Source organism: Zootoca vivipara, chromosome 6 (assembly GCF_965207765.1).
Source record: "Zootoca vivipara chromosome 6, rZooViv2.hap1.1, whole genome shotgun sequence".
Classification (NCBI taxonomy): domain Eukaryota; kingdom Metazoa; phylum Chordata; class Lepidosauria; order Squamata; family Lacertidae; genus Zootoca; species Zootoca vivipara.
This window is the reverse complement of record NC_142589.1, coordinates 15656117-15678688: the sequence shown is the minus strand read 5'-3', so window position 1 is coordinate 15678688 and position 22572 is coordinate 15656117. Positions and strand designations below refer to the sequence as shown.

The 22572-nt window shown below is 46.6% G+C and overlaps 1 protein-coding gene across 1 annotated transcript; it reads left to right on the top strand.

The window, feature by feature from the left end:
- Positions 1-859: 859 nt before the first annotated feature.
- UBE2J2 (ubiquitin conjugating enzyme E2 J2) lies at positions 860-14784 on the top strand. Its single transcript, XM_035119978.3, has 7 exons — positions 860-1054; positions 6635-6765; positions 7754-7794; positions 8542-8644; positions 10372-10510; positions 10668-10748; positions 11632-14784. Exons 2-7 carry the CDS (start codon positions 6635-6637, stop codon positions 11917-11919), a joined length of 783 nt encoding a protein of 260 aa, XP_034975869.1. The 5' UTR covers positions 860-1054; the 3' UTR covers positions 11920-14784.
- Positions 14785-22572: the final 7788 nt, after the last annotated feature.

The following is a 22572-nucleotide window of genomic DNA, read 5'->3' as shown; positions in this document are numbered from 1 at the left end:
CGGATGAAGGGTGGTATAAAAATAATGAAATGAAATGAAAATAGCAGGTTATGCTTCCTGATTATGCTGCAGATGACTTACTTTCGTTACTGCTCCCAGGATTATTTGGGGAAAGCCATTACTCTTTTTTTTTTACTGTAAATCACCGCGTGATCCTCGGATGAATTTAAAAAGCAAGCAAGTAATAAATAAATAAATAAATAAGTGGCAGAATAGTGCTTTAAATGTACGGATTGGCCTTGTTGGTACGATCAGATTATTGTGCTGTGGTTGGTACGATCATATTAATTTTTTTAAAGAATCTATTGTTGTTTGTTATCCTTGTGAGCCTCTTTTCCCCTTTGCTTCTGTTGCTAGAAAAACCGCCATACAAATCTCAAATCAAACTGAGAGTCCTAAATTTAAAAAAAGGATCTTCTTCAGATACATGCACACGAAAGCTCATACCAATGACAAACTTAGTTGGTCTCTAAGGTGCTGCTGGAAGGATTTTTTTTATTTTGTTTCGACTACGTCAGACCAACACGGCTACCACCTGTAACTTTAAAAAAAAAGTAAGGAGTCGTACATCACTCTATACTTTACTATCTCTATTGCCCATAGGCCTCCTTAATGTGCTGCAAACCTTCTTGGCGAAGCACTCCTGTACAATCTTGCGAGGGGTTACAATGGTGATGACATCGGTTCCGTTCTCCCCAGGAAGTGACGAAAAGAAAAACAAACACCTTTCTCTATGGTTCATTTAGCTTCCAAATCCCCCATCTCCGGCCGCGGCCCAGAGCGTCGCCTTCTGGAAGTGCTCCCTCTCATTTTCATCCTCCTCAGGAACCGGAAGTGGGTGGGGGGAAAACGGGAAGCCGGTCTTTATTCGGCGCCTGCCTTGGGCAGCCATCTTGGAGGGTCGCGGCGGTAGCAGCAGCGGCGGCGGGAAGAGCGTCTGAGGGACCCAGCGAGACGCCCAGGCTGAGAGGCCGACTCCGGCTCCAGCTCCCCTCCTTCCCCCTTTCCCCCGCCCTGAGGCCACGCAGGGGGGCCCTGAGCCCAGCAGGGAGAGGTGAGTCAAGGGAAGGAGGAGTGGAGGGAGGAGGAACGAAGGAGCCAGGCAGGCCGAGGAAGGAGGAGCGGGTTTGTGTCTATAGGTGTGTGTGGGGGGGAGAATGTTATTTTGTTATTATGGGGTGCAGCTTCTGGCCTGGGAAGCCGAATGGTCGTTTCCGACCCAAAGGGCCGCGTCCCTTCTAGGCCGGCGCCTGTGGGGAGCCTCCGAACCCCCTCTCCCTTTGGGGGTGGCTCTCCGCAGGAAGTGGAAAAGGCGCGTTGGAAACCACTGCCGCCTGCACTGGCTGGCAGCAGCTCTCCAGGGCTTCGTAGGGCCTTACCTGGAGACGTCGCCGGGGGTTGAACCTGGGGCTTTCGGAGCGCGGGGCCGGAGCTCGGCCCCTGAGATAAGGATACGGGAAGCTCTGTTTACACCGAGTCCGACCTTTGGCCCATGTAGCTCAGGCCTGCACTGACTGGCAGCAGTATACCGGTCAGCGGTCTGTGGGGAGCCCACGACCTTACTCTTCTACAGGGCTTGGGGACAAGGTGCGCTGCAGTTAAGTTTCTGTTTATATTACAGATTGTCGCCGGCGTTTGTCCTTCTCAGCGCAGGTTCATAAAAACCAATGGACACCAATGACCAGAGATTCATTGATTTTGACGCGTCTTAAGTAGAACTTAGTGGGTTGCTGTAACCCATTGGGCTATGTATATAACTTAGATTTACTTGGAGTAGGTCCATTTGGTTAACCAACCCATGTTTATCAAGCCTATTAATTTCAGTGAGTCTGCTCAGAGCAGGACCAACACTGAATACAACCTGTTGCATTTTTTGATACTGGGGTTGGACTTTTAAAATGTGCTAGCTAACTCTTAATCTTTGGTAATACTTTTAAAAACTTTTAGACACTTGTTTTGTATTGTTAGCTGTATGTTAAGCTTGCTGCTTTGTGAGGAGATTTGCTTAAAAAGTGGGTTAAAACCTAATAAACAAACAGGGCATGTTTGCAACAGCCCTCCCCTGTGGAAGGGGAGGCAATGGCTTCTGTCCAGCGTTAATCCTAATTGGAGTTGACTCATTGAAAATAATGTACATGCCAAACTGAGGTCCATTGATTTTAATGGGACTGCTCTTGGATACAACTCAGTATTTAGAGATCTTCTATCTCTGTACTGAGTTGTATCCAAGAGCATGCCCATTAAAATCAATGGACCTCAGTTTGACATGTACATTATTTTCAATGGGTCAACTCCAACTAGGATTAACACTGGACAGAAGCCATTGCTGCTAGAGCTCTTCTATCTCTTCTATTTAGAGATCTTCTATCTCTGTACAGGGACCCAGGTGGCGCTGTGAGTTAAACCACTGAGCCTAGGGCTTGCTGATCAGAAGGTCAGCGGTTCGAATCCCTGTGACGGGGTGAGCTCCCGTTGCTCGGTCCCAGCTCCTGCCAACCTAGCAGTTCGAGAAGCACGTCAAAATGCAAGTAGATAAATAGGAACCGCTACAGTGGGAAGGTAAACGCCGTTTCCGTGGGCTGCTCTGGTTCGCCAGAAGTGGCTTTGTCATGCTGGCCACATGACCTGGAAGCTATACGCCGGCTCCCTCGGCCAATAATGCGAGATGAGCGCGCAACCCCAGAGTCGGTCACGACTGGACCTAATGGTCAGGGGTCGCTTTACCTTTACCATCTCTGTACACAGATGTTCTGCTCCGTTCCTGTGTATCATGTCCAAGAACCTCAGAAGATACACCAAAAGTTCTGTCCAGCTCAGTTTTCTGTTTCCGGCAGTGTTCAGCTAGATGCCCCTGGATAGCCAATAAGCAAGGCATGAGAACAACATTTTCTTCATGTTGTTTACTCCTCAGGAACTGGTAATTGAGAGCTTCTGTAGACTGCTTCTGCTTCCTTGAGAGCCGTTGCTACTCAGAGTACTTACCCTAGGCCATTGTGCTATTTAGTTAAGGCAGCTTTCTGATTTAATGGAAGGGCCATGCATAGCTCAGTAGTAGAGCTCATGAGTTACATACAGAAAATCCCCTGTTCAGCTTCTAGAGCCTTCAAGTAGTGCTGGCAAAGGCCTTATCTGGAACTCCGAGGAGCTGCTGCCAGTGTAGACTGTACTGAGCTGGACAGATCAGTAAGGCAGCTTACTATGTTTTTGGAGGGTTCTGTAAAGCAGTCATGATTGGTAGCCATTGACAAATCTAGGTGATTTTGTCTAACGTTTAAAAAGCCATCAAAACTACTGTATCTCTCTACTCCTCCACTTCCATCAGAACTTTTGTATTACTTCTTCAGAGGATCTAATTTCCATCCAGTCCAGCATCCAGTTTCTCACAGTGGCCAACCAGATGCCTCTGAGAATCACCTCAGGCAGCTGTTCAGATGTATTCTTCTGCCTCTGATCCTGGAGGTGGCATATAGTAACCACAACTAGTTGCTGTTGAAAGCCTTATCCTCATGAATTTGTCTCATCCCCTTTTAAAGCAATCCAAGCCAAATCAGTTGAGAATTGGGCTAGGTGTACGTCATCCAGTTTTAAAGAGCTGGTAACTTGCGTCTCTGGTCGTGTAGTGAGATGTACCACTCTCTTGCAGCTACTTAGCCAATTTCCAGTGAGATCTCGCCAAAATCTTGCAATAGCATGCTGTAAATTGTCGTCAGTGCCAGCGTTGCTTCTGTGCCGGTGGCAGAGGTGGCATGGCGGTCGGTCTGGGGGCAGTGCAGCAGAGCAGGGTGGCACTTCCCATTTCACCTCAAGCGGTGAAATGGGACATGCAGCCCCTGAGGTTCACTGCCTCTGACCATGGAGGTTCTGGCCTTGGCTCTCAGGGATGATTGCTGGTGATTGGCACTACCGTTCCCAGCAAAGTTATTGGATCCTTTCATAATAACATCCTTGGTACATCAGACCAGTCTGTCTAGTCATCACGTTCCAGAGTGGCCATTCAAATGACTGAATCTCAAAAGTGGCAGCCTTGCTGTGTTCTTTGTCACTCTGCCACTTGGTCTCACTTCCTCTGCACCTGAAGTTTTTAATCCCAGCAAATCAGCTGCCCAACTCGATCAAACCAAAGGCCCATAAAGTCCAGCAGCCTGTACAGCCCGCATGACTGGGATGCGCGCAAAGCAAGATACTAAGGCCCAAACCTTCTCTCACTCCTTGTCCCCCATGTGTGGTCTTCAGAGGTGCACTGCCATTGAACATGGGTTTTTTATTTAGCTGTCCTGCTAAATGTTTGGGATCTTTGCCACGGATGGGGGTTCAGAGATTGCCTTTGGACATTTTCTGGATGTGGGAGGGCAGCCATCAATTAGAATAGCTGGTTCTTAATCCATGTACACACCATACGTTAAAGCACGCCCCCTGGAAGAATCATTGGAACTGTAGTTTAAGGGCGATAGGAATTGCAGCTGTGTGATGGGTTAAACTACGATTCCCAAGTTTCTTTTTTGTGGGGATGGGGAGAAATGGCAGGTATGCAGCCTTATTAACAACAGTTAAGTTGTCTAGTAAGTGCTAGCCTATTTCTAATATATCCAACTAAATGCAGGGCATATAAATCCTAAACATATTAAATAATAAAATTCCTTCAGTAGCACCTTAAAGACCAACTAAGTTTTTATTTTGGTATGAGCTTTCGTGTGCATGCACACTTCTTCAGAAAAGCTCATACCAAAATAAAAACTTAGTTGGTCTTTAAGGTGCTACTGAAGGAATTTTTTTATTTTACTTCGATCCAGACCAACACGGCTACCTACCTGTATATTAAATAATAACACCCAATTTAAACCATGACATCCATATTCATGTAGACAGCATTGGGGGGTGTATCTGTAAATCTGAAACTAAACTATTTGAAATAAAATCCCACCATATTGAGCAGAAGTGATCTTCCTGTCCCTTTGGGACCCATAATGTATGTGTGTGTCTTTCTGCTGTAACTAGGTTCCAGAGATTCTTATGCCATAAGGATATACTCAGATTTTTGAATGATTCCCACCATTGTGCTATAGAGACGCTGCTGCCAGCATCCATGCCAGAATTTCCTTTTGGCAGCATCTTTTTATCATGCCTGTCTATGCGTTTAGTAAGGGAATAACTGAGGACAAATTTGAATGTGTGTTTTAATAATCTCCTGATAAATTTAATTCCAGAATAAAGCAGCTTTTGACTCTGATGTACAGAGACCTTTCTCTCCCCCCCCCCCAGCCCAACTCTGGTTGGTGGCTTCTCACCAAGTTCAGAAAGCTTATTGTGCTCCCATTCACCCCTCTTTTTCTTAAAAAAAAAAGTCCTTGAACTTCTATGGGACAAGCCAGGCTGTTCCTTACCCCCCACCGCCCATTATGCTTCTTAACCTTCATCGTGCTGCTGGATCAAGCAGTCATAACCCTGAGAGTTTTCTTGGAATATTTTGTTTGAGCGTGGTGTGCTTAAAGGGAGCTTTTATCAGTTTGACCTTCGATAACCAATATTGCGCAAGAAAACGTTGAGCTGCTTCTCCCCACCCCACCCCTTCACTCCTTTCTCTGAGTCCAGAAGCTGCTCCCCTACCCAGAGTGTAAAGTTAAGGCAAATGATCTGAAAAAATGAGAAAACAACTCCTCAAGAAACCCTTCCTGGATTCGGAAAATCTAACTAACTGCCAATCTCCTCTTTTTGTGCAAAGTTCTTTAGTGGGTTTACATGGACCAGATTGAGGTGCTATTGCAGGAAAATGATTTTCTACGTCCATTTCAATTGGGGTTTAGGCCTGGTTTTGACACAGAAACTGCTCTAATCACCCTGTATGGTGACCTCTGTTGGGAGACAGACAGGGGAAATGTGTCCATGTTAATTCTTTGAGGGCCTTTGCAAAGGCTCTTGTAGGCAGCTGGGACTTGATAGTGAAGGTTGATGTTCTGCAGGTGTCGGAAAGGTGGGTAAAATTGAAGGACATCGGTCAAAGTTCTGATTAGCTTGGTACTGCCCTTCCGCTTTTTGCTCCCCTGCAGTTGCTGGGTTCCGGACCATTAGATTGGCAGCTGTTGCTCCTGGTTTGGCAGTGGGTAATAGAAGCATTGCATATGGTAGAAAGTCTTCTTGCTGGCGCTGTTGATCTTCTTGCCATTGGCTGCTGTCTGCCCTGGCAACACAAACAACTTGGGTGTGTGTGTGTATATATATATATATATATATATATATATATATATATATATGTTTGGTGAGGCAGGAACTGTGTTGTCCTTCCTGGTCTCGACATTGTCACCAGCTCTACTCCTGGGTCTGAACTAGGGGTGGGGATAGGAAAGAGACTTTAAAAAAAAATCAAGATGGCCAGAACCACCACTGACTAAGGCTGTGTGCAGTTTAAGAATTGCAGCTTGAAGAACTTGCGCTTGAGCATTGCCGTTTCCTCCTCCCTCCCCCCTTTTCCTCATGTGCTGTGTCTTTTTAGATTGTGAGCCCTGAGAGCAGGGAAACTGTCTTTAGTAATGATTTTTGTAAGCTGCTCTGAAAGCGTCTTTGACTGAAAGGGAAGTTAAAAATGCTGAAAAAAAATAAATGTGTGTATTTCCCCTTCCCCCACCCTCTTTGTCAGCAGATGAGCAGCAATAGTAATAAGCGAGCACCCACGACAGCCACCCAGAGACTCAAACAGGACTACCTGCGAATTAAAAAAGACCCAGTGCCTTATATATGTGCTGAACCTCTACCTTCAAATATCCTTGAATGGTAAGAAACTGGAGCCAACTGGGCAGGGGTCACAGCCTTTTGGTTTGTCATCAACATTGGCCCTACACGGAGTAGACCCATTGAAATGGATGGACACAGGGTAGACTCTGCATAGGATTTCATTGGATACGACCCTCTTCTTTATTTATGTTGAAAGCGTGCTTGATGGAATCCTCCAACAAACACAGAAGCCTGTTGACCCTTAAGGGGGACATTCCATGTATATCTACAGGCAATGACCGTCTTGCACAGGGATTGCATTCCTGACCCCCGCACATAGCAGTGGAGCGCATGCAAGCCTGCTCCACCCCCTTTTCTGGCCATTTCTGGGGTAGGCCCAGTGCACACATGCGTGGTTGCATTTCAGTTGGACGCACCTAAAACAGTTGTTGCCTGCACTCAGAACTTACTTACTGCTTTTATATCTCACCTTTCCTCCAAATTGCTAAGCATGGCACAACTGGTGTCCCCATTAATCCCTACAACAACCCTGTAAGGTAGGTTAGGCTATGAGGCAGTCACTGGCCGAAGGTCACAGACACTCTGGCTGAGTGGGGGGTTTGAAGCCTGGTCTCCCAGGCCTCTACCTAGCACTCTTAACTACTAAACCACACTGGTGTGGTGTGTGTGTGTGTGTGTGTGTGTGTGTGTGTGTAAATGCACATAACATGATGAGGTGTCACAGGAAGAAAATTAATCGCAAGCCTATGATCTGTTCTCTTTATCAAATGAATCATTGCCAACATTGCTCCGTGATGCCCCAAATTTAACTGAAATCACTTCCACTTGTAAGTTTTTTTAGACACGGGATGATTCTTCTACCCCACATCATGAAACTATACAGCGTTCTTGCAGGGCTGCCTATAGCGAACCTGCTTTTTGAAGTGGGTATATAATGTGTAACTTATTTCTCTCCCTTTCTCTCTCCCCCTTCCCTATCCCCCTTCCTTGGAAACTGTGCAATAAAAGTTCTTCCTTTTTCCCTTAGGCACTATGTTGTACGGGGACCCGAGTTGACGCCGTACGAAGGTAAATCGCAGCTACCATTTGAAACGCCAGATAAAAACAAAGCTAGACTATGACGCAAACAAGCCTTCCTCAAAATGCTCTAACAACACCAACAATATGTGCTTTAGATCTGTGTCGTTGCTGGTGGTACTTGGTGACTTCCCCCTTCTATATCTCAACCATTTATCTATATCCCTTCACACACACACACAGACACACCTCTAAGGCTCCCAGAGTGGCTTACAAATATCACTAAGACCTTCCCTGTCCTCTGACCCGCAGTCCTAAAAAAACACGACACGAAAGGACAAGAGAGGGGTAAAGCAAACATGGGCCCTCGTCCTTAGTTCTTACAGTGAGCTAACTTGGCTGGAATGGAAAGATTTGGAGAGGAAGAGGCCAAAGGTGCTTGTCTTTTCATCAGAGCTGGTAGAGAGCCCCTGCAGTCCGATCTCTCCCTTTTCCTACAGGCGCTTCTTACTACTGTGCCTAGATAAGTTGTTTAGAGGCTACCACAGCCCATAAAGCTGAATCTCTCTTTTTGGTGGCCTCAGTCCTGCTTCGTATTTGACGCAACCAGTTTGATTGCCGTTGACAGCCATTTGTAGTTTTTTGTGGGGGTGGGGTGGGGTGGTAGCAGTGGTTTTGAATAGGATGTGTGTGTTTGAATTGCCGTCGGGTGTTCAGTGTATCTGCCAGGCTGATTTTGAGCAAACCTTCGCTGCTAATTGAATAAGGGTGGTTTTTATTTCCTTCCCGACACTTTAGGTGGCTATTATCACGGGAAACTAATCTTCCCCAGAGAATTTCCTTTCAAACCTCCTAGTATTTATATGATAACACCGAATGGAAGATTTAAATGCAATACAAGGTAAGTAATCTCCTTTAATGTCTGCCTGTCCCTACTGTTACAGTCAAAGACTTCAAAGCCGAACCGTGTCTTCTAGAAAGCTGGATTCTAAAATCCAATGCTGGGTAAGGGAGGGTACTAAGTCAGCCCTCAATACTGTTCTCCCCCACCTCACCTCACTCTGATATGTTGGATCTAAGCTGGTCCACAGATCTCTTTGCCAAGGGGTCCACCCCCCTTTTGTCCCATCAGGAAACTAGCTTTTGCAGAGGCAATCTCTAGGCCTATCTGTATCCAGACATTGTCTGTTCTGGCTGACCAATCTCCTCTAGTCTAGGCGATTCTCAGCTTTGTTAACCTGGGATTCATTTATGTGGCAAATGATCCCTCCTGCGTAGAAAGCACAGGCTCTGCTATTAAACAAGACACAAGGAATATTTTTCAGCCCAGGGACCTGAGTATTGTTAATTTAATTTAATTTCCTTCCTCCCGCTCTTAAGTTCCCAGAGTGTGGGTTGCAAACAATTTAAAATATGACTTTAAGAACAGTTTTAAGCAAATCACAACCATCTCAGGTGTCAGATGCCAGGCTGAAGCTTTGCATCTTCAAGAATTATATGCAATCTAAATGGAGCTTCAGCGCCATCTTCAAGGGCAGCCCCACATAGAGCACATTGTAGTAATCCAGGTTTTTTTGGGGGGGGGTTATAGCTTTCCCTTCTAGGCAACCTCTGGGTGTGAGTGTACATTCGCCAGTGATGGGCAGGGCCAGAGGCAAGAGTAGATTGAAATAGATAAGATGGTGATGGGACCACATGTGAGTTCTCTTTTCTAGCCACGTTTTAAGCTGTCTGTTTCATTGCAAGAAGGCAAAGTAACCTTTATCAAATCCTTCTAAAACCTACTGGGCGCGGCCAGCTTCCAGACTCTCTCAAGCCCGTTTTAAGACTGTTCACCTTCTAGAAAGCTCATGCTGTATAAAGAGCTTGGAAATTTGCTCAACCCCGTGGTAAGATTTTTGGCTTAATATACAGCAGAGGCCAGCAAACTTGTTTCTTTGGAGGGATAAACAAAGAGTTTATAAAGAACTCGTCAGCGCTAGCTGACGTTATCGATGCTCAAGGACACCATCATAAACAGGGAAAAGGAAAGAGAGAGAGAGGCAAGAGAATGGATAGAATTTTCTCTCATGTGTAGGGAGGTCTTTGCAAAATATGAAATAAGTGTACCGGTAAATAGATATTTTGTTAATATCCTAATCCAACCTTTGGTTAAAGAACCACGTGTCACTTGCCAGAATATAATGCGCAGAAAGTGAGAAGAACCTTGAAAATACTTTTTTGGAGGATCTGCTGTATTTGAAAGAGGCAGAAATAGGCAGTGAATTGATAACACTGCACTGGGGTGCTAATGACAGAGCTATAGTTTCACACTTGCTTCCTAATCAGGACTGTCCTTATTTTCCCAGATACCTATATTGAGGTTGTTGTCTCATATACCAATATACATCTCTTGTGCCATACATTTAAACGGTGTCCTGCCCCCAAGAATCCTGGGAACTGTAGTTTACGCTTGATAGAACTACAATTCCCAGCAACTTTAACAACCTACAGTTCACATGATTCTTTGGTCGTGGTGATGCAAAACATTCTTTCTTTCTCTTGTTTAAATGAGTGGGGTTTTTGTGGTGGTCCAGATGCTCTTTGGTGGAGTTTTATCTAATTTTGTACTGACCTTTTCCCTTGCAGGTTATGTCTTTCGATTACCGACTTCCACCCAGACACATGGAACCCAGCGTGGTCGGTCTCGACCATCTTAACAGGCCTTCTTAGTTTTATGGTTGAAAAAGGTCCCACTCTGGGCAGTATAGAAACGTCAGAGTTCACAGTAAGTAATCTCCCACGGCAGGATCTGCTCGCTGCCTATGTAAAAATAAATAAGTGAATGCTGCATAGGTCCTCAAAGGAAGCATTTGTTTCATTTGCAAAAATGCCGGCTCCAAACTGATGCCTGCCTTTTCTTTTTGTTCCCTGTCTTTCAACAGAAAAGGCAGCTTGCATCACAGAGTTTAGCATTTAACGTCAAAGACAAAGTCTTCTGTGAATTATTCCCTGACGTGGTGGAGGTAAGCTTGAACATTTGGAAACGGGCATTAGCAAAACGGGATCAGTGTGCATGGTGCAATAGTCACGGTTGGCTGTAGGTTTACCTCTAGTATCACAGGAACACAGGAAGTTGCCTTATACCAAGTCAGACCATTGGTCCATCCAGCTCGGTATTGTCTGTACTGTACTGGGATTTTAGGCTGGAGTCTATCCCCGCCCCCCCCAGGCCTACCTGGAAATGACTGACCTGTTGCCCAAGGTGGCATTCAGTGTCAGACAAGCTAAATTGACCAATGGATCTAAACCAGTATAAAACGGCCTTTCTGGGCGACCTTGATGGCATTGATTTTATTGCAGCTAAAGGCAGGGAGGGTACCTAGGAAGCTCAGTACCTTGGTCCATCTAGCTTGGTATAGTCTACACTGACTGGCGCCTTGTACGCCTCCTTCCGGCAACTCGGGACCACAGTACCTCAAGGACCACCTCTGAACCCTGAGATCATCTTCTTAGGCCCTTCTCCCTGTGCCGCCTCTTCGAGAGAACAGGCCTTCTCTGCAGTGGCTCCCCATCTGTGGAATGCTGTCCCCAGGGACGTTTGCCTGGTACCTTCATTATACACCTTTAGGTGCCAGGCAAAAACATTCCTTTTTAACCAGGCCTTTGGTTGATCTGATTTACATCCTATGCCCTTTTAAAATGTTTTTTTTGGGGGGCGGGGGGCGGGAGGACTATTGGGTTGTCTTTGTTTTTATTTATTTTGTGGTTTTATATCTTGATTTCTTTCTGTGAACAACCCTGAGACCCCCGAGTATAGGGCAGTATATAAAATTCAATTTACAACAACAGCACCAGTGCAGACGTTGCCCCTCGCTGATCTCCCTTCCCTGTTTTTCCCCGTCCCAGGAAATCAAGCAGAAACAAAAGGCGCGAGAAGATCTCCACAGCCGGCCCCTGACCCTCCCGCTCCCGGACGTCGTCCCCGACGGGGAAGCCCACCACGTCCAGAACGGGCTGCCCCTCCTCAACGGTCACATCCCATTGGCCGCTGCCAACAACCACCCCGGCCTACAGCAGGCCAATCGGAACCATGGACTCCTGGGCGGAGCTTTGGCGAACTTGTTTGTTATAGTCGGCTTTGCGGCCTTCGCCTACACGGTGAAGTACGTCCTGAGGAGCATAGCGCAGGAGTGAAGGCGCTGTTTTTCCTCCCTCCAACCCATCCACCTACACCCCTCCCGGTTCCAAGACCAAAATTAGTGGTAGCGGCAGGAAAACAAAACAAAAGCGTATGGGACTCCCTAGGTATCTTATTCCCGACTCTGGGATAAATACCGCGATGTACAGGTAAAAACAAAAGTTTGGCTCATGGGTTTAGTTTTGGGGATGGGGGAAGGGGGAAAGAACAACCCACCTTTAAAAATTTGTAGCAAATGCAATTTGGGGCAGAGGAGGAGAAGAAATGAGTCGTGTCTCGGGGCAGGTGAGGTAGGATTCCTGCTTTTAAAAATAGACTAGCTAGCCAAGAGGAAAAACGGTTTCTGCCTACCTCTCCCTCTCTCCCCGCAAAATGGCATTGTTGTGTTGTTTTTACTTACCTCAGAATCAGTTCTTGAATTCTTCAGCTCTTTTTCAGTATTCACTTGGGTTTGCACATTTTGGAGACACCAGGGGGTTCCCCATGTCATGCCAGGGTGGGAAGGGGAAGGCTGCATAACCCCCCAAATCTGCCAATTGACCCCTGCATTCTCTCCCTCCGCCTTTTGGTCTCTTTTGATGCATTAGACTGCCAGTCACACCTTGGAACTTCCTGTTGTGTGAAGCGGTTTGTAGAGGAAAAACACAGGGGGTGGAGGAGGGTAGAGGAATAGTTGAGCTGCCTCCCCCTCTCTCCCAAATGCCATCGCTTCACGTGCTGGTGCTCAGCTGTCAAGCGCGTCGGTCTGCTCTTAGGCCAAGACGTTCATCATTTTTTTAAAAAGGGACACACTTGACGAAGCATCTTGTGTCCTGCATCTGGGGTGAGAGATGTTTTCTTCACAAAGAGCTATTTTTCTTTTTAAAAGTAAAGATTACGATAGCGAAATGGGGGGGGGGGCAAGGCACTGCTTGCGCTGCCGTCCCCATGAGAGCCTTGTTGTGCCAAGAGAGGTAGCTGGTTTGCTTTGTACGAGTGGATCTTTGCCTCCTGCCATCCCACACAATCATGGCTAGTCCAGGCCCCTCATGGTAGCAGGATGTGCATTTGAAGTGCACGTACATTTTTTTTTTTGGTCTTAACTTGTCACAATAATGCAAGGTTTCTTTCTATTATTTACTCCTGGCTTTCACAAACTCTCACTATTGCCAGTCACAGCTGGAAAAGATTGTCGATTGAGCAGTCTGAACAGTCCGTCTCCAGGTGGCGTTTGCTGTGCTTTTTTTTCTTTTTAAATGGAGGCTTTTATAGTTAGTGTTTTTTCTTAATTGTTACTTTTTAAATAAAAAAAATCCTCCCTGAAACAGCTGTGTTTAACAAGTGCAGTTTAAGTCTGTGATCATGTTAGGGTTGTTTTGGGGTTTCTTTTTCTTCTCCCCTCGCAATTGGCCACCAGGTGTAGCTGTTCAGTTAGAATTTATCTCTCCAAAATGCAGAGCATCTGTCGATGTTGAGCATGTTGGGAGCAAAGCCCCCTCAAGGTGCGTCATGGAGATTTGCCTCCCGCGTTGGCCCTACTCGGAGTCAACCCAGTGGAAATGAATGGGCACAACTGACTTTTGCTCCATTCATTTCAGTGGGTCTACTCAGAGTAGGACTCCATCAGGCGACAAGTGGGTTTCCTGAAGGGACCGGTTTTTGCTGTGCTTTGGGTTGAGGAACATTTGTGACTCACTTGCCCTGTAAACGCAGATAGAGGGGTGCTCCTCTATTCAGATTTTTGGAACTTGGTCTCGCTTGAACCCCAAATCTTCACCCTCCTAAGCGGGCAAAGGGAACTGTAAATCAGAGTAGTGCTCAAATGAGCTTGTGGAGGAGGGTGGGCATGCTTCAGCCACTGGGTCAGGAGATGACCCTCTCTTGGCTTCAAATCTCACAGAGGCCTCTAGGCTTTGCCAGGGACGCTGTTTCTTAACCAACTTGGAAGAATCTTCTCGTGGTTTGGACTTTTTCAGGCTCCAAGTTGAGATGGCGTTGGCTTTTGGTGGGTGTTCTCCCATGAAGGGGTGTTGAGGATACCCTGCATGTAGAAAAACCTAGCATGGGATGGATGTCAACCTGGCAGAGGGTTTCTCTTGGTGTGTCCGAGAGAGAGAATTCAGATGTGTGCATCTTCCACCCGTAATATGACAGCTAGGAGCAGCACAGTTCCAGATTTTGTAGGTGGTTGTGAAGCTACTTGCTAGTTGTATTTTACCACTGCCCGTGATTGGCTCCCAAGGCCTTGGCAAATGTGGTCGGAGCCCTGGTGTTGGCAGCTGCCGGCCCGATCACCTTGGGGAGCCGAAGGTTAGAGCGACCAAAGTTGCTGGAAGACGTTGCTGGGCCCTCCTCTGTGACAGACATGTGGGAGGCCTGTGGCCCTCCAGATGTTGCTGAACTAACACCCCATGCTGGGTTGGGACTGATGGGAGTTGTAGTTCAGCAATACCTGGAGGTTCCCCTAGCTCTGCCGCTGCAGAATCTCTTCCCATGTCAAAGAAAAAGAGCATGTCATATAATAGCTGAGGTGTGGCTTATGGCTTGGTTTGAGAGGCCCCCACTCAAATCTTTCCCAAATCCTTTTGCCTCAGCCCAGAGGCGAATGCTAGTGCCTTTTCTAAATCGGCCGTGGCTCACTTTATAAAGTCACAGGCTTCTCGATTTCCAACTTAACAAAGGAATATTGGTGAGGTTGAAAGGCTCTTAAACTTCTAAAACCCACTTCGTTCCTTTTTTTAAAAAACCTTTGCCACAGGCTCAAAATAAAGGGGGGCTTCCTGAGTATTAAGAATGTGATATTTCCCCTTTCCCTCCCCTTTCTAAAAAAAACACACTCTAGGCTGCTGCTTTTATTCCCCTTTTTGTAGGTTTTTTTTTTATATATAAAAAAACACCCACCCACCAAATAATTTGATTCCTGGTTCTGCTGGATGATTTAAAATAGTTGCAGAGGGTGGGGTAGCAAAAGCGGAGAGCATTAAACCCATGAGCCATGTAGCTTAGATAATCAGTAAATATGTGCTTTGATCAATTTCTCTGCAAATAGGTATGGAATAGTTGAAGCTAACTGGATAGATCCATATCTTTGGAAAGGATATCTTGTAGTGGGGATGGGAGGGGGGGCGGTGCAGATGACGTGCGGTAAGGAATGACTTAATATCTGTATTTATAAAAACACTTTGGAGATTTTGTGTTTATTTTCCTTCTCTCCCCCCCCCTCCCCTTTTCTTCCTTCCTTTTTTTGATTGAATTTTATTTATAATCGTTCTTCAAGTCGGGCTCCTGTACATGCTTTTCATCGGCTCTCTCAGCACGAGAAGATCTTAAATGTATCTGTTTCTACAAAGGCTTCTGTCTTCTCTGTTAGGAACTGAGTGGTGTGCTTTTTATCTTTCTTTCTTTTTAAAGAAAGCCCCGGGGGCTGAGGATCAAATCTGGTCTCACTTGCATGCAAGGCTGGTTGTCTGCAACAGAGCAAAGCTCACCCTTCTCCAGAGCTCTCCCCTGGGCTGAAGCTCCTTCCCTTTTCTCCATATATACTCTGTATTCCAGCAGCAAGTTCTGCCCTAAGACAAAACAGCAGCAGGTTAACAGCAGCTGAATTCCAAGGCTTTTACAGAGTGTCAAAATTCAAGCAGATGTGCATAGCTAAACTAAACAGCTCCTGTTGCGTTGTGACCATGAGCTGTGAAGGGTCTGAAGCCCTGATGGGTAGGGGCGGCTCAGCATCCTTATTTTTTACCTTACAACGAATCCTCTCCACTCATGTTTAGCTGAAGCTTGCAACGACAAGATCTGGAAACTTGAGCTTTTTTGGGGGGGGGGGAGGAACCAGCCACAAGCTCACTTTTGTAGTAGTAGTTTGTCTGATTTTTAGATTGCACATGGTTTTTCGTAGGGCAGCGCAGGTAGAGCACTTCAGAACGTCAAAACAACCTACCCTGAAGATTTATAGCCAGGCTTTCAAATGGATCTTGTGAGGCACCCCGGCAAATCAAAACAGGGAAAGTAAAATAACAGGCAAATTAAGTCATCGGCAGAAGAGTGTCCCTGTTGGAAAGCAGGACAATTATCTCCCATTAAAAGCCTGAGCAAACAAAATGGCTTTCCCCCCAGGTGCCCGAGAGGAAACATCGGTTGCTAGGAGAGCAAATTTGGAGGAAGCCTTCCAGAGGTAAGCTTGTGATTACATGAGCTCTGCATTTACCAAAAGGCCTTAGCTCACTGGTAGGGCATCTGCTTTGCATGCAGAAGACCCAGGGTTCAGCCTCCAGGTACAGCTGGGAATGTCCCCTGCCCGAAGCCCCGGAGAGCTGCTGCCAGTCAGTATAGGCCATACTGATGGAGCAGTGGTCTGTTCCAAGTTTAAGGCTGCTTTCTGCTTTTCGAATGCCCACGAGTTTTGTCACTTGATAGTGGGGGAGTTTTGATTCAGTTCAATTTCAAGGCTGAATCCTTTCCAAAAAACCACCAGTGAACCAGAACACAGCCGTCCTTTGAACTGAAGATTGGAAGAGCGAGTCACTGAAACGGAGAGATTCTCCCTCCCAAGTCCTGCAGCCTTTAACAACAGCCCTCTAAAGTTAGGTCATCGTTCGCACACTTGCATTGAAGAGAGGGGTGCTGAGGTCGGGAGACGGCTTTTCGGACAAGGCCATTTAGCTAAGCACAATTGGAACCTGTTTGCTTCTTGCTCTGTTAACTGCTAGGCCATACTGCCTCTGTTGTCATAAAGCTGAAATCTGGACAGAGTTCCACATTGCGTGCGGGGAATCGGAAGCACTGCCCTCTTCGTACCCCTCCTTGCGACTCTGTCCCAGATTCCATGAATTCATGCGGTCGATACAAATTTAGAAAGGTCTCGCATACTTCCACGGTACAGTGATGTGGTGCAAACCCTGGGTTTCTGTCCTCTTCTCACCCCTTCCATGGCGTGCATACGTCTTAACGTTAGGAATGCAAAAACTTCCCTCCTGGATCCGATCGAGAGGCCTCCCTGGCCCAGCATCCTCCTCCCAGCAACATCCAACCTGATGGGACTTTGGGAAAGCTCTCAGGCAATGAGATTCCCTTCTGAGCCTGTGGGATTTAAAGAACATAAGAACGTGCTGGATAAGGCCAGCGGCTCATGCAATCCAGCATCCTGTTCTCACAGTGGCTGATCAGATGCCCGTGGGCAAACCCGCAAGCAGGACCTGAGCACAAGGGTACTCTCCTCTCTTGCAGTTTCCGGAAAGAGATACAGTGCTACCTCGAATTACGAATGACTTGACAACCGAATTTTTCGACTTGCGAATGGGGGTAATGGCCGCGCGCTTACAAATGTCTCAACATCCAAAAGGAAACCGCGGCGGTTTTAGATAGGGATTTTTTGACTTACGAATTTTTAGATAGGGTTGCTTCGACTTACGAATTTTTCCGTTTCCAATGCATTCCTATGGGAAATCGCGTTTCCATTGGCGTTTTTCGACTCACGGATTTTTTGACCTACGAAGGTGCCTTCGGAACAGATTAAATTCGTAAGTCGAGGCACCACTGTATACTGAATCTCAACCATCATGGCTGCTAACCATGGATAGAAATAGTTATATATATCGTATTGGCCCAAATATAAGCCGCACATTTAAAATTCGAGGGGGGGGGAGGGAAGGACAATACCCGAATATAAGCCGCTCCCTTAAAATTCCACAGGTGCTCACACCCGTTCTGTTTTACCGTATGCCTGTTTCAGCAGCGATATCGCAAAAGCCAGTTATTGTAAGGTCACTTATATAAGTGAGACTTATATTCAGGCCAATACGGTAATATGTATGCTCTTAACAGGCTCGTTCTCTGAGCATAGAGCCTTACACAGCCAAAATGGCATCACCCATGTGGAGGGGGAGGGTGTCAGCAGGCTTGGGATACCCCCTAAGGTTGGTTGAAGTACACAAAAAAGTATGGTGATGGGGTTGTGGGGGTAGAACCAAATCTAGAACCACCTAATAATAGAGCTGAGCATGCTCAGTGGCCACAGAATGCTGAGCAGGGAGGGGTGGGAAGGAAAATGGTGGGGGGAATGGAATGGAATGGCCTTGAAGAGGGCATGGCTGGCGGGAGTATTCCATGCCACCACATTCTGCTCCCTCTTGCCATTCCTATCCAGGAAGAATGTTGAGATTTCGTGTTTGTGGGTTTTGAGGCATCGACGTCAAAGGGACAGGATTCTTTAGCATGTGTGTATTTTGTGAAGCTGAAACTCTTACGGCCCACATGTTCCATGCCAGATGGTAAGCCTCTCATTTGAAACCGTTCCCGTTCCCGTTTTTGTTTTAAATCGAGGAAATATCTTCTCAACCAATGGCAACTGCAGAGTCCCTCTGCGCCTGGAATCCGCCCGACAGTTGGACCGCAGCACTTGGGCCCTGTTCCGGGTGGAGTAAATATTTATTTAGGCAAGGTTTCCAGAGTTGGGGTGGCGAGAGGATGAAACGAAGGGCGCAGAGTTCGGAGCCTGGCTCTCGATCTTTTAATCCTGGACCGCAGATGTCTTGGATAAGAGCCTAGAACCTTTTCCACAGAAGTCTGAAAAGGGGATGGAGCTCAGAGGTTGCAGCAGGTGTGGGAATCCTTTGGTGCTCTGGATGTTGCTGCTGCTGCTGATTCCTCACCCTTTTGTAATGTGAAAACACAATATTAAAAACAGTTTTTTTTATAAAAAACGTGCAGTCACGCCGATAGTGCAGAGAACCTCTGGCGTTCCAGACGTCTCTAAACTACCACTCCCATCAGCCCCAGCAAGCATAGCCAATGGCCGGACAGGTGATGGGAGTTGCAGTCTGGTGACACCTGGAGTCTCATCCTGACGTCTAGACTACTGGGCTTCATGGAACTAAGGGTCTGACACTTCCTGTGTCTTAAGGGAAGGGCCCATAGTGGTAGAGCCCCTGCTTTGCGTGCAGAAGGTCCCAAGTTCAAATCTCTGGATAGGGCTGCGAATGTCCCCTGCCCAAAAGCCAGCAACAGCCTTCCGTTGCTATTCTTTCTCCCCTGCACCTGAGATTTACAGGTAGACTGCCCCTGTACAAGGAGTGTCCCCAATTATCATGGAGTAGTATGAGTTGAAAGGGTCCCTGAGGATCATCTAATCCAGTGATGGCGAAACTTGGGCCTCCAGCTGTTTTGGGACCACAATTCCCATCATCCCTAGCTAACAGAACCAGTGGTCAGGGATGATGGGAATTGCAGTCCCAAAAACAGCTGGACGGCCACTTGTGGCCATCACTGATCTAATCCAACCCCCTGCAATGTAAGAATATGCAGCTGTCCCATAAAGGGAATGAACCTACACAAGAGTTTGGTGGCCATCTTGCTTTAGTTGAGATTCCTGCATTGCAGGGGGTTGGACTAGATGACCCTTGGGGTCACTTACAACTCTATGATTCTGTGACCTTGGCATTAGGAGCACCACTCTCTTAACCAGAACAGATGTGCTGCCTTTCAGGATCAAACCTCAGGGCTGCATCCAATCCTATTCCTACTTGGGAGAAGGCCCATTGAAAACAATGGACATAACTAACCTAGGCCCATTAACTTAATGGGTCTACTCTGAGTAGGACTTATCTGGACAAGACCCAAGGCCCATGAAGTCCAGAGATCTGTTGACTAGGCTGTACTGTTATTTTCAATAGATCTACCGTTAATTTCAGTAGATCTTAGTTGGATGATCCCCACTGTAAATAATTTGAGAGCTGGGAACTTCCTGACCTACTGTAAATCACCCAGCAGATTCTGCTCAGCCTTCTGTGCAACCCTTATATAGCAGGACTTTTCATGATCATTTTTGGATGGAGCCTCCTTGCTCAGGAGCAGTTTACCTCTTGATACCAGAATGTGGGGTTGGGGCGGGCAAACAGGTAGGCCATCCCCTTCACATCATACCGTACTAGTGAGCTTCTTACACATCTGGCTGGATACAGTGTATTTCTTCTCAATGAGCATGTGTGTGTGTGTGTTTTCTCTTTTTAATCCACGAGGTGGCGCTGCGATACTACCCAAGTTTAAATGAGCGTGGTGGAGCCCTCAATCCATTTACCTATACCTTGCATCCGTTTTCTAGAGATTCTCAATTCAGAAGTGTTCTCCATTTCTCTTGTCTCACCTGGCCAGCGGAGAAAGTACCAGGTGGTGGAGGAGAAATAATAATGATGATAATGCTTCTTGCATGCACTGTTTGATTTTGTCCCACTAGTCCCAGGCCCTTTGGGGGGAGGCATAACTCGGTGGCAGAATACTTGCTCCAGGTTCATGGCATCCGCAAGTGAGAAGAATCAGGTGATGGGAAAGACCTCTGCTGGAGCCACTGGAGAGTTGCTGCCTGTCAGAGTAGGCCAGGGGTAGATCAGGGGTCTACTATCCCCAGTGTTGAAATCTGTAGGCTTCTGAATACCAGTTGCTGGAAGACACAGGAGGGGAGAGGGCTCTTGTGCTTGGCTCCTGCTTTTCAGGTTCCCAGAGGCATGTGGCTGGCCACTGTGAGAACAGGATGCTGGGCCCAGTTCTTTCAGCTTATCTGAAAGCAGTTTCACATGTCAATAGATCCCTTGTGTCTAAAATAACTTCAAAACGGGAAGGAGCTATAGATCAGTTTTCCCCAAACTTGGATCTCCAGTTGGACTACAACTCCCATCATCCATAGCTGGGAAGACCAGTGGTCAGGGATGATGGGAGTTGTAATCCAACAACAGCTGGAGACACAAGTTTGGGAAGCCCTGCATTGATTCTTCCTCCTCTCCCTCTCCCTCCGAGTTTCATGTTACTGCTTAGCCACTGCAGTGCTTTGGAAAAAAATGTTGGCATCCGTCTGTCTCCAGAGACAATGGAGTGCGCATCCAGGGGTGAAGTCAAACCAATGCAAAAGTGATGTTCCCCAGGCGCAAGTCTGGGCAGGGTGTATGGACAGTTGGATCACAACTACCTACAAAATAAATCCTGCTCATGGCACTCATCCTTGCATTGCTTTTAAGGTCTTGATTGAAAAGTACAGTGCTTGCCTCTTTCTTTGAAAGGGGGTCCCTTTAGCAAATTCTCCTCCTGCAAGCCGGCATTTCAGAAAATGAAACACAGCCGAGGCGATTCTCAGCTTGTTGCATTCTTCAGCAGTAAAGAGCTGCATTCCTATGAATGGATGCAGCTAACTTATTCCCCGTTCCTTTTAATGGGTGCTCTCTGAATCAAATTTTATTGGATACAACCCAAAGACAATGTTGTGTTGACCTTCTAAAACTGTAGAAGAATGTGGCCCTCCATGCCTGTTTATATGGCCCTCAAAACACTTCCCCCAAGCCACAGCCCTGCTTCCCATCCCCTTTGAGTGCTTTTGTCTGGTTGGAAACATTTCCTTGGACTGATCGTGCCTCTTGCTTCTTTGTATGGAGGGCAAAGACGTGTGTGTAGAAACCAGCCTAGTGTACAAAGGCAAAATTTGCATCCGTTGCTCCGCCCATGTTTGCCTCTGGCCCCGCCCACCACTCATATGTGGCTTTTGGAAAGTTGTCCAGAAGGGAATGTGGCCCCTCCAATAGATTCCTTATCTCTGCTGTAGGGGCTTTGGATGAGATTCGGTGAGAGCGAATGCCATTCTCGTAGCAATTTTTCAATATGCAAGAGAGGATGGCAACAAATTGTTGTAGCACAAAGTGGCACATTTTAGAATTCCATCTGCTCCATTCTTCCTCCCCTCCTACCCAGTTTTCTCACTCCTCAATAGCTGATCAGTGGTAGGTGTGCAGGAGAAACTTGATTTTTCTCCCCATTTTAATGAGAAACTACCCGATTCTCACCTTTCCAGTCAGTGCGCAAACTGAAACATCACTATCCCTTGAACTTCACACTTCCTCAAATTTTGCAATGCAACTGTCCAACCCTGGTGAAAATAACCTCCGAAAATGCATTGCATCAGTGGAAATCCCTTGGGAAAATGTGCAGATGAGCCCAAACTAAAAAGCCGACGGATTTTCATGGGCATTTTATTTCATAAAATTCATAAAGCACTTGGTTCTTTTTTTTAAAGCAACACCAAGAACAACCCAAAGTGGTTTACAAAAAATAGCATAAAAAATTTGGCAAAACCAATCATATGTTCAAAAAATCAAAACCAGCAATAAACTAAAAACGCACCAGCATTCTGGATAATCTGGGTAGACTTGTTCAAACGATGATGTTTTTTTAGCTGGTGCTAAAAAGAGTACAGTGAGGGTATCAATAGGCAGGGGAGTTTCAAATTGTAGGTGCAGTTGCACTAAAAGATGGATTTCTTACAGGTGCAGAACAGGTATCATGTGGCACTTGTAACCGTGCCACTTCTGCAGATCAAAGTGGTTGAATGGCCATACATGAGGGCAAGGCGCCCTCGGAAATAAGCTGATCCCAAGCTGTTAAGGGCTTTGTACACCAATTGCAACACCTCAAACTTGACCCCGTGGCAATCCTGCAACCGGTTCAGATCAGGTGTTAGATGCCGATGAGACCTCGCTCCTGTCCGCATTCTGCACTTCCCGTGAAGGAAGGGAAATAAGTTTCAAAATGCTGAATGTTGTGGTCAGTCCAGAACCTGTGAGGCCGGGGTTTCAAATCCCCACTAGACCACGAAGCTTGCTGGGCAACCTTGGGGCCAGTCACTGCCTCTC